General features: G+C 33.6%; 1 protein-coding gene across 1 annotated transcript in view; it reads right to left on the bottom strand.

Annotated features, from left to right (window-relative positions):
- SNTG1 (syntrophin gamma 1) overlaps nucleotides 1–12,476 on the bottom strand; it is a 383,856-nt gene that overhangs the window by 96,237 nt on the left and 275,143 nt on the right. Inside the window, exons 12-13 of the mRNA XM_059392846.1 lie at nucleotides 2,969–3,085; nucleotides 1,777–1,848 (exon numbers count right to left, since the gene is read on the bottom strand). Of these exons, the coding sequence (XP_059248829.1) occupies nucleotides 1,777–1,848; nucleotides 2,969–3,085 (189 nt within the window). The remainder of the gene's footprint in view (nucleotides 1–1,776; nucleotides 1,849–2,968; nucleotides 3,086–12,476) is intronic.

Below are 12,476 nucleotides of genomic sequence, written 5' to 3'. Positions count from 1 at the left end.
TTGTTGTTGTTGTTTTTTTTTTTAAGTATATTGACATAAAAAAAACTCCACATTTTTATAAAAGAAAAGATTACAAATCATATAATCCTAACATTGTAAAAAAAAAATAAAGAGAAATGAAGTAGTGAGTGGTTACATGGAGCCACACATAATTCTTATTCTCTCCTTTAAAACTGTCCTTATTTCAAGTAATACCATAAACTGAATTATTTTTAAATGCTCAAGCTGCCTTTTTTTTTTTTTTTTTTAATTTAAGAGAGGCTTGTAAAGACCATCTAGCTACTTGGAAAATGATTAGGAAATAATTTAAATCTAAATAAGAATATAGAAATGCATCCTGGATTCTACTATGAAAAGGTTACATTAGTGTAGGACTAGGAATTGACAAAACTGACTTGTTAGAGTACTGAGTTTGGGGTTTTTTTCCTGATCTTTTCTTTCCCTCTCTCCTCCCTCTCCCCCTCCCCCACTTCCTTTCTTCTTCCCTCTCTCTCTTTAATTCTTTCTTCTGAATTCCACCGGTTTTTTGGCTAAAAATTTAAATTAGAATCTCATTCAATTAGATTAAATTATAATTCCATTAGCTGTTTTGGTATTTATTTAAAAAACTGGAGTTGGGCCTGCTCTCCTTTTCTTCAGACACTCCTACATCTTTTAGGAGTTGCCGGGGCCTTCTTTACTAAAAATCAACTCAAGTATGTCAGAGTTGTTCTTCCTCCAGCTACCCCAAAATAGAACCAGAACCATACACAGTAATCAGCAAACGATGACCTTTATTTTTATTTAGCTCTTGTGCTACTATGAATGTTAGCTTTAATCAAGGATTATTTTGTAGGGAAGAAAAATTATGAACATTTCTGAGGTAATAATATTTTTTTGTTTCTCAGTCTTCAGATACTTTTGATACATTTCATTTATGTTGTAAATATTCCAGCATTTTCTACTGAATCTTTAACTAGAAGAAAATAATCAACATAAAATGCAGCATTTTCTAATGAATCTTTAACTAGAAGAAAATAATCAACATAAAATGCAGGGAACTTAGTTCTTCTTGGTTACACAAACAAGGTCAACCTTATCAAGGATTTAATTATCATCTTCCAAGCCTATAGACCTCAGAGTAAAAACTGAATGCAGATTATTATTTAGGTTTTGTAAATTATTCCCAGTTTGCATCTTAAAAATGGCTACAGAAACCATTTAGAATTTTACAGAATTCTCGATGACTTCCCATTCCAATTATCTCGTGTATTGCTGGAACTTTAATTGATTTATGACAATTATATATTCTTTGGTGTACTCAGAAGTACCTAACTCTGACACTTAAAAAAAAAAGGGGTAACCTACTCTGAGATTTAAAAAAAAATGATCTTTCTTTGCACATGCCTTCATATTTTCTGCATTTTCCAATTCAAGTCTTCCCTAAGACTTTTTTCCTGTTTTACTTAAAAAAAAAGAAAAACAAACAAAACAAAACAAATATGGTGATAATTGAAGTTTAAATTAATACTATTTTCAGTTGAATTTCTCCTTCAATGAACTAAGCTTTCTGTTCCTCTAGCTAGACAGAGAGACTACAGAATCTTCTTAGTAATTACTTAAACTGATATGAGGGTACTTATATACTTCTCTGCATTCTATTTGTTATATATTTTTTTTCTTTTATCTTTATCTTTTATGTCCTTGCATCATTTGTTTTCATGAACTACTTATGAGCACAGAACCATTGGTAAGGAAAAGCCATGAAAATTTTCACTACCTATTTATTGTTCATACCTTGAGAATCTTGCACATAATCTCATAAACTGAAAATGTTTTCTCTGCTCGGGTCCAGTCCCATGTTGTCACCTTGAAAAGATGAGAAACTTTTATGTCATTTGTTTTAGAAAGGTAACCCTGATTTCCCTCTTTATTTTACTTATATATTATGGTACGCAAATAAACTTTCCCATATGTACTATATATATCAGTTGTGGAGCTATTTTTATAGAGGTCCATGTGTGGTATTTTGGTTTCCTCTCTTCTAAGTTTATCACCATTTCTCTTCCTTTTTCAGCAAGTGTTTTATGTTCTATGTAACAATCTTCATTTGCCCAATGTACTTACATATTTTAAATAATGTGTATATTATCTACATATAAATACTAAGTTTTTATATTCCACACACATAGTAATTTTGCCACCAGTTACATACAAAGTAGAATACTAGTTGTCAATGCTGGCTTTAATTTTTTAAAAAGACACATTTATATCGGGAAGTTATTTCAGGTTGTGAAGGTCCTGTAACATTGTGAAGACACCAAACACCACAGTGAAGTCATTTCACTTTTTTATGTTTAAAACATGTATTTGTCTAGTCATAAGAAATTGTTCATAGTAGGAATATAGTAAAATATATAAATATTAATGGATTTTTTCCAGCCTTCTGGGTCCTTTGAACTTTGTGTAGACATAGTCCTACAAAATAGCAACAAGTCAGACTTGATATTTCCAAAACCCTATGTAATTTCAAACTAGTAAGTGAGTGGTCTGGCATTTGATATTTATATTCAATAAATATTTATGGAGAATCTACTATTGTGTAAGGTACATGTCTCCAGAAGAAAGACCTTAGGTCCATAGGTACCCATACATATTTAATACAAAGACCAATGACTAGAAAATAGGATATCAAAATGCTATTTTTTTTTAATTTTTTTTTAATTTAGATAGACCTGTATCACATAGACAAACATGTTTTGAAGGTCATAAATTCCTGGACAGAAATGCCTTTCAGGGTTATAAAGTAAGTATTTAATGCTAGAACATATATTTTTAGGAAGATATTTTCAGAACATTTGGACTGTTTTCCATTTTTTTCTGTATTTTATTTTTAAAATATGTCGGTAATATGGTATTTACTATTATTAACTTGATGTCATTCTGTAATGATAATATGGATAAAAAAACACTGGATGAAGACACTTACTGGAGGTGCCAAAAACTTGTAAAGACATGATCCCTTCAGGGCTAGAAATGTTGGTGAGTACACACGGTCTTGCAAAGGGTCTTGCTCCCGTGCTTCACACCAGCCCATGTAGACTATCTACAAGAAAATTGAACATGATTAACAGTAAGTAAAAGAAAAGTCTCATTACAGATATGTACTTTTCATACCTTGAATATTTTAATTCTCTCATAAAATTATCAAAGTAATAGATGAAAAAATACATTAGACAGATATACTTTCTAATACGTGAATGTAAACCACTCCTAAGAGTTTGTTTCCATCAGCATTTATCAAGTGTTTGCTTGTCTTGTGATCCAATTTGGCATAAATTATATTTCCCACTCTCCACCAATTCTACTATAAAAATGTTTCTTTGTAATAAAATTTATTGACTTATCCTATCAGTTTCCCAATTAGTGGCATTTTACTATGAGGATGTGCTCCCAGGATAAAATATTTAAGTGGGTAAAGGAGATGAGTCAAAGACAAGTACCTTGTGTCACTACCACTGTTGTGGCATACTACACCTCCCCTCTAACTGACAGGATGAGATGATAACTTTTCTTGTTTTAATCACAAATCTAATAGGAATATAGTTTATTCAAATATTATTCATATATTAAATGGCAATGACAGTAGCACTTTTGTCTCTAGACCTTAAATATTGGTGGGTCAATTTCCAAAATGAAATCATCTGAGATAAGACACTCCTCTTTCAATCATTTGATTGTCGTGAAGCTAAATATATACACAAGCATTAATTCGATGAGTTTTATATTCCTGACAATATATTCATATGTCATTTATATCTTACTATAACTCTATGTGATAGGAATATCTGGAGGATTTATTTCCTACCTCAAGTAACCTACTTTGATTTTGTGGTTGCTCTTAGACTTTTGTTCTTAGACTTTTGTTCTTATTGTTGTTTGGAGATCTGTTATGACTAATGGGGTATTAATGCACATGACACAAGTAGAGCTGGGCTTAGTATCTTGTGCTTCTGCCATTATTATGAGAAAAGCATACTCAAGGTATGTGGGATCAACTAGAGCTGAACTACCTCCTGGACAAAGTTTAGTCAAGTCTAGGCTAGTGGCTAATTCAAAACAACCAGTTCACTTGCAGAGAGAAAGAAAACACAGATAAATAGACTTCCCATGTTCCCGGGTTAGAAGAATTATTTTTAAAAATACTAATATCCAAATTGACCTAGGGATGCAATACCATTCCTATCAAAATCCCAATGGCATGCCTTATAGAAATAGAAAAATTATCTTAAAATTCATATGGTACCACAAAAGACCCTGAGTAGCCAAAGCAATATTGAGCAAGAAGAACAAAGCTAGAAGCATTGTAATTTCTGATTTCAAAAAATATTACAAAGCAATAGTAACCAAAACATAAGATATGGGCCTTAAAGGAGATATGTAGAATGAAACAGAAGTGAGAGCCCAGAAATAAATCTATGCATTCAAGGTTAACTGATCTTTGACAAAGATGCAAGAATGAGCAATGAGGAATGGATATTCACTTGAATAAATGGATTGGGAAAACTGGATAATCACATTCAGATAAATGAAATTGGATCCTTATCTCACCATATACAGAAACAAATTAACTCAACTCAACTCAAAATGAATTTAAAACTTAAATGTGGGCCCTAAAACCATAAACCACAAGAAATGCAATTTTATTTTTTTTATTTTTTTTTATTTTTTTAAAGATTTTATTTATTCATTTGACAGAGAGAGATCACAGTAGACAGAGAGGCAGGCAGAGAGAGAGAGGGAAGCAGGCTCCCTGCTGAGCAGAGAGCCCGACGCGGGACTCGATCCCAGGACCCTGAGATCATGAACTGAGCCGAAGGCAGTGGCTTAATCCACTGAGCCACCCAGGCGCCCAAGAAATGCAATTTTAAAACATTATGCATTTCGTGTGTATATCTCCCAAACTGGTTACAATTTAAAAGACAGGAAGTGACAAACTTTCATGAGGACATGTAGCAATGCAAAAGCTCATATAAAACTGGTAAGAGTTTGATTCTTCACTTCCAATATCAACTCAACACAAATGTGTATACATATGCACTGAAGCACATGTATAAGAATATTCATGTAGCAGGGTGCCTGGGTGGCTCAGTCAGTTAAGCATCTGCGTTTGGCTCAGGTGTTGATCCCAGGGTCCTAGGATCAAGCCCCATGCTGGGCTCCCTGCTCAGTGGAGTCTGCTTCTCCCTCTGTCCTTCCCTCTGCTGGTACTCGCTCTCTCTCTGTCAAATAATAAACAAAATCCTGAAAAAAAAAAAAAAAGACTACTCATATAGCATTATTCTTCCTAGTTCCAACTATGTACCAGATAGTTCAAGGTATTAAAATGAGTACCCTAAAAATATTTTATAGATTAAAAATAGCAGTAAATTGTGGCATAATAAAGCAATAGTATACAGCAAGGAAAATTAGTAAATTATAGTTAAATGGAAAAACATAAATGAATCTCACAGAACATAATGCTAATTGAAAGAAGTAGATATGGAATAATAAATACACACAAACATATATAATTTGATTCAAATAAACTTGTTTTGGAATGCATATCTGGTTGGGAAAAAAACTGTTGTCATAAAGCAAGACAATTACTACCACTATTGTCAGAATAATGGTTACTTTAGAAGACAGCAGACCAGTTATGATTGGGGAGAAGCAGCATGGGGAAAAAGTGTAAGTTACTAGCAAACTACTTTTCTTGACCTGGATTATAGCTGTGTAGGGGTGTGGCTTTTGAATAATCAAGAAGCACATCTGTGTTTTATGAATTTTCTTTACATGCATTATGTTTTGTAAAACCTGTTTATAATAGCATGCAATGTGTGTTTTTAATAATATTTTAATAACAATCTCATATAATAGAGCTTTGTTAGTTTTATGGGAATAAAAGTATTTTGACAAATATGGTTAAATTGCAGTCATTCTTGGGCCACTGGAAAGAGATGAAATTTTAGTTATTACAAATGATTTAGTCATTGTATCACTTCACAATTAGGTCAGAATCTTTCATTTTAACTCAATTTGATAAAACTTGTAGCTTATGTTTAAGACTCCCTTGTATTGGCAAGAGAAAAAAGAATTGAGTGGTATACATAATTATAAGGAGGAAATATTTAAGTTTCTTTAACATTGTGAAATTTCAGTTCATTGCCTCCTCCTCTATAATTTCCTGGAAGCTGAAATATTAAGAACAAAATACTATATTTTCAAGTAATATAATTGAATACAATTTTATTATTTTGAACTGAGTGTGTAGCTTTGGGGATGCATTGATGATATAACTAATAAAAATGGGATTATCAGATCTGTTTGGGATATTTCTTCATGTTTGTTCTCCAGGCCAACGATGGCTCTTATCTTCTTTTGGTCTAAAACAAGGAAAAGAGGTTCTTCTCAATTGTGCAGAAATGTCAAAAGACACACTTTGGTATTCATCATTATCAGGACTCTTGTGAAATAATTATATGTTTGAGGAGATCGAGCCATTTTTAGTAAATTCTTCCCACGCATGTCACAGCAAATGATAATTCTTTTTAAAAAACTATCATTTAATCTTAAAAAAGTATTAAAAACCAAATGGACCATATAGACATGAGTATTTCAAGTGGTATATTTTAGAAATAAGGATAATTAAAAGGAAATGGTTTCTCTTGCATATGAAATGACAAGAGGACTTCCAAAATGTATAATTTTAAGATAAATATTTCAGAAGCTTAACTATTTTTCAGCTTTATTGAAGTATAAATGGACAAATGAAATTATAAGATATTTAAAGTTGTACATTTTGATGATTTGGTAAACACATATATTATGAAAGGATTATATCTAGCTAACACATCCATCAACCATACATACATATGTATGTATTTTATTTATATAGATAAAAACATTTAAGTTCTACTCTTAGCAAATTTCAGTTATGTTATTATACCATATCCTCAGACTTTATTCATCTTATAGGTGAAAGTTTATACCTTTATACGAACCTCTCATTTTCTCCAGCCCCTGGCAACCACTTTTCTACTCTCTACTTCTGAGTTTTTTTTTTTTTTTTTTTTCTATTCCACATATCAGTAACGTTATGGAATATTTGTCTTTCTCTGTTTGGCTTATTTCAATTGACATGATGCCTTCAAGATACATCCCTGTTGTCACAAACAACAGGATTTCCTCCTTTCTCAGGGATTAATATGAAAGATATCTCACTTCCCTTTTCCCTGTCTGGCTTATTTCAATTAACAGATAATTCTTTATCCATTCATTTGTTGATGTATATCTGTTTCCATATCTTGGCTATTGTCAATAATACTACAATGAAAATGGAAGAGAAAATATATCTTTGAGGCCCAGTTTCCCTTTCCTTTGGGTATATAGTCAAGAGAGGGATTGCTAGATCATATGGTAGACCTATTACTAATTTTTTTCGGGAAGCTCCATACTGTTTTCCACAGTTGGCAGCACAAGTTAACATTCCCACTAAAAGTGGAAAATTTTTGCCTTCTATCCACATCTCCACTCTTTTTATCTCTTATCTTTTTGTTGATAGCCATTCTAACAGGTGTTAAGGTAATATCTCACTGTGATTTTGATTTGTATAAACTTGCTTATTTTATTTTATTTATTTATTTATTTTTAAAGATTTTATTTATTTATTTGACAGAGAGAAATCACAAGTAGATGGAGAGGCAGACAGAGAGAGAGAGGGAAGCAGGCTCCCTGCTGAGCAGAGAGCCCGACACGGGACTCGATCCCAGGACCCTGAGACCATGACCTGAGCCGAAGGCAGCGGCTTAACCCACTGAGCCACCCAGGCGCCCCTAAACTTGCTTATTTTAAATGACATGTGTAAGTATCTGAAAACACAACTGATATTTAAAGCCTGCACTGCACAGCATCATTTTATTTGTTACTTTAAATTTTATTTTAGTCTATGTTATTATTTTGCCTCTTTTAAGTAAACTTCAATTTTTTAGAGCAGTTTAACGTAATTGAGTGGAAGGTAGAGATTTCCCAATAGACTTCTTGCCCCATACATATACTGCCTGTGTGTCTCTCCCACTATCAACATCCCCCTCCGCAGAGTGATACATTGTTGTAATTGATGAACTCACATTGATACATCATTAGTCCATAATTTACATTATGGTTCACTCTTGGTGTTGCATATTCTATAGGTTTAACAAATGTATAATTACATGTATCCATCATTACAGTAACATACAGAATCATTTCACTGCCTTTAAAATCCTCTGTGCTCTGCTGATTCATCCCTCCCTTCCAAGCCTTAGAAACCATTGATTTTTTTTTTAAACTGTCTACATAATTTTAGCTTTTCTAGAATGTTATATCTTAGGATCATAAACTATGTAGCCTTTTTGACTGATTTTCTTCATTTTTTAATATACATTTATGGTTTCTCCATGTCCTTTCATGGTTTCATAGATTGTTTCTTTTTAGTGCTGAGTGATACTCCATTCTTGGATATACGAATTAATTATCCATTCACTTATAGATAGCCATAATGGTTGCTTTCAAGTTTTGGCAATTATGAACAAAGTGCTAAAAATATCAGTGTGCAAGTTTTTGTCTGGGCATGCTTTAAACTCATTTAGGTATATACCAATGAGTGTGATTGTTGAAACATATGACAAAAGTATACTTAGTTTTGTAAGAAACCACAAAACTATCTTCCAAAGTGGTTATACAATTTTTCATTCTCACCAGCAAAGTATGAGAGTTTTTTCCCATGGGGCACCTGGGTGGCTCAGTGGGTTAAGCCTCTGCCTTTGGCCCAGATCATGATCTCAGGGTCCTGAGATTGAGCCCCACATCAGGCTCTCTGGTTGGTGGGGAGCCTATTTTCCCCTCTCTCTCTGCCTGCCTCTCTGCCTACTTGTGATCTCTCTTTCTCTCAAATAAGTAAGTAAAATCTTAAAAAAAAAAAAAAAAAAGATGGTCTCTTCCTCTCCCCCTACCCCTCCCTCCACCCCCCATGCACACACACACTCTCCTCTCATTTTCTCTTTAAAATAAATAAATCAATAAATCTTGAAAAGAAGAAAGAAAGAAAGAAAGAAAGAAAGAAAGAAAGAAAGAAACTAGCCAGAGATTATCCTCAAATTTTTTGTAAAAAGATTACCTCCTGAGATTAGATGAAAGGAATATAAGATGGGAGACCACCAATCTGACTAACTCTGTGACCATAGCTCATATTCAGAGCCTCATAGGAATTCCTTTTAGGCTTTCTCCCTTAAACAACTTGAAGATGATATAGTTGGGTGGGTGGATTAATTTATATTGCTAATTAAGTTGCAACCTAGTTCTTTAAGGATTTGAAATCAACGGTCATTATCTTTAAAATGTTTGGAAAACTAGAAATATAACTCTAGAAGCAGTTCAAAGTTCACCAGTTCCTTCATTTCAATCTCCAAACTTTCCCTGTTTACCTTAAAAGATTTATAACTTGCATTCTTCTCTGTGCCTGAGATATTCATGTTAAAGTACAAACTTCAGAAAGGTCATTCTTATCAGTAAAGAAACAAAAGAAAAAAAGATCACTTAAACTTATTTTAGATGTTTATAGCAGCATTGCAGCAATAGCCAAATTATGGAAATAGCCCAAAAATCCATCGCTTAATAAGTGGATAAGGAAGATGTGATATGTATACACACACACACACACACACACACACACACACACACAGGGAGATATTACTCAGTCACCAAAAAGAATTAAATCTTACCATTTGTGGTGGATGGAACTAGAGTGTATTGTGCTGAGTGAAATATGTCAGACAAGAAAAGACAAATACCATATGATTTCACTCATATGAAGAATTTAAGAAACAAAACAGATGACCATGGGGTGAGGGGAAAAAAGAGAGGGAAGCACACCATAAGAGACTTTTAGAGATAGAGAATACACTGAGGGTTGATTGAGGGGAAATGAGTGGGAGATGTGCTGAGGGATGGATATTAAGGAGGACTCTTGTAATGATCATTGGGTGTTATATGTAAGTGATGAATCATTAAGTTTATACTTGAAACCAATTTTACCATATATGTTAACTAACTAGAATTTAAATAAAAACCTGAAAAAAAAAACCCCACTTAGTTTTAGCCATTGAAACAGGCAGCTTCATTTACCAGAAAAACAACCTAGAAACAACTTCTATTATAACTAGTAAAATGGAAGCTGTAAGGTCTCTGCTCATATCTGTGTGCATGTTTAATGTGTCAGTGCAGATGTGTGTTATTTTCTACCTCTGGTTCATATTATTAAAATTAATTTGTAAAAGATCTCTATTGATTTAAACAAAGAAGCACTTACATGAATTAATTATTCATAAAAGTCTCAAACTTAGTAGAAACTAACCCAAATGTTTTTCAGGTTCACATGATTTGAGACAATCTTTGGCAATAGAAGCTAATTTAAATTTGTTTTAGTTAACATAAGCATGTCTTCAGAGTACCAACATTAATTAAATATACTGCAGACATGCAGTTCCACCTAGGCTTACTAATCAAATAAGGTTCTGTTATTTTTTTAAAATCATTTTTATTAACATATAATGTATTAGCCCCAGGGGTACAGGTCTGTGAATCATCAGGCTTACACATTTCACAGCACTCACCATAGCACATACCCTCGCCAATGTCCATAACCCAACCACCCTTGCCCTAGACCCCCACCTCACAGCAACCCTCAGTTTATTTTGTGAGATAAAGAGTCTCTTATGGTTTGTCTCCCTCCCAATCCCATTTTGTTTCATTTTTTTCTTTCATATTCCCCAACCCCCCTGCCCTGCCTCTCGAATTCTCCATATCAGAGAAATCATATTATAATCATCATTCTCTGACTGACTTAATTGGCTCAGTATAATACTCTCTACTTCCATTTGCATCACTGCAAATGGCAAGATTTCATTTTTTTGATGACTGCATAGTATTTCATTATCATATTCTATATACTATATATAGTATCTGTATATAGATATAGATATAGATGTATACAGTGAAATTGTATCCATTCAATTTTTCTTCTTTATCCATTTATCCAATTCTTCTTTATCCATTCATCTGTTGATGTGACATCTAGGTTCTTTCCACAGTTTGGCTATTGTGGACATTGCTGTTGCAAACATTCATGTGCACCTGAATGGATCCCCTTTGGATCCCTACATTTGTATCTTTAGGGTAAATACCCAGTAATGCAATTGCTGGGTCATATAGTAGCTCTATTTTCTACATTTTGAGGAACCTTCATGCTGTTTTCCTGTGTAGCTGCACCAGCTTGCATTCCCACCAACCATATAGGAGGGCTTCCATTTTCCTCCTCCTCACCAACATCTGTTGTTTCCTGACTTTTTACTTTTAGCCATTCTGACTGGTGTGAGGTGGTATCTTACTGTGGTTTTGATTTGTATTTCCCTGATGCCAAGTGACCTGGAGCACTTTTTCATATGTCTGTTGGCCATCTGGATGTCCTCTTTGCAGAAATGTCTGTTCATATTCTCTGCCCATTTCTTAATCAGATTCTTTGTTCTTTGTGTGTTTTTACTAAATTCTTTATAGATTTTAGATACTAGCCCTTTATCTGATATGTCATTTGCGAATATCTTCTCCTATTCTGTCAGCTATCTTTTGGTTTTGTTGACTGTTTCCTTGGCTGTGCAAAAGCTTTTGATCTTGGTAAAGTCCCAATAGTTCTTTTTTGCCCTTGCTTCCCTTGCCTTTGGCAATGTTTCTAGGAAGAAGTTGCTGTGGCTGAAGTCAAAGAGATGGCTGCCTGTGTTCTGCTCAAAGATTTTGATGGATTCCTTTCTCACATTGAAGTCCTTCATCCCTTTTGAGTATATTTTTTGTATGTGGTGTAAGGAAATGGTCCAGTTTCATTCTTTGGCATGTGGCTGTTCAATTTTCCCAACACCATTTGTTGAAGAGACTGTCTTTTTTCCATTGGACGTTCTTTCCTGCTTTGTCAAAAATTAGTTGACCATAGAATTGAGGGTCGCTTTCTGGGCTCTTTATTCTGTTCCATTGATCTATGTGTCTGTTTTTGTGCCAGTACCATACTGTCTGGATGATTACAGCTTTGTACTAGAGCTTGAAGTCTGGAATTGCAATGCCACCAACTTCGGCTTTCTTTTTCAACATTCCTCTGGCTATTTGGGATCTTTTCTGGTTCCATATAAATTTTAGGATTGTTTGTTCCATTTCTTTGAAAAAAAAAAAAAAAGAATGGTATTTTGATACCATATCAAAACAGGAATTGCAAATAATGTGTAGATTTTTTTAGGTAGCATAGACATTTTCACAATATTTGTTCTCCTAAGCCATGAGCACGGAACATTTTTCCATTTCTTTGTGTCTTCCTCAATTTCTTTCATAAGTACTTTATAGTTCTCTGAGTACAGATTCTTTGCCTCTTTGGTTAGGTT

Source organism: Mustela nigripes, chromosome 3 (genome assembly GCF_022355385.1).
Source record: "Mustela nigripes isolate SB6536 chromosome 3, MUSNIG.SB6536, whole genome shotgun sequence".
NCBI lineage: Eukaryota > Metazoa > Chordata > Mammalia > Carnivora > Mustelidae > Mustela > Mustela nigripes.
This window is presented reverse-complemented; position numbering and strand designations above follow the sequence as displayed.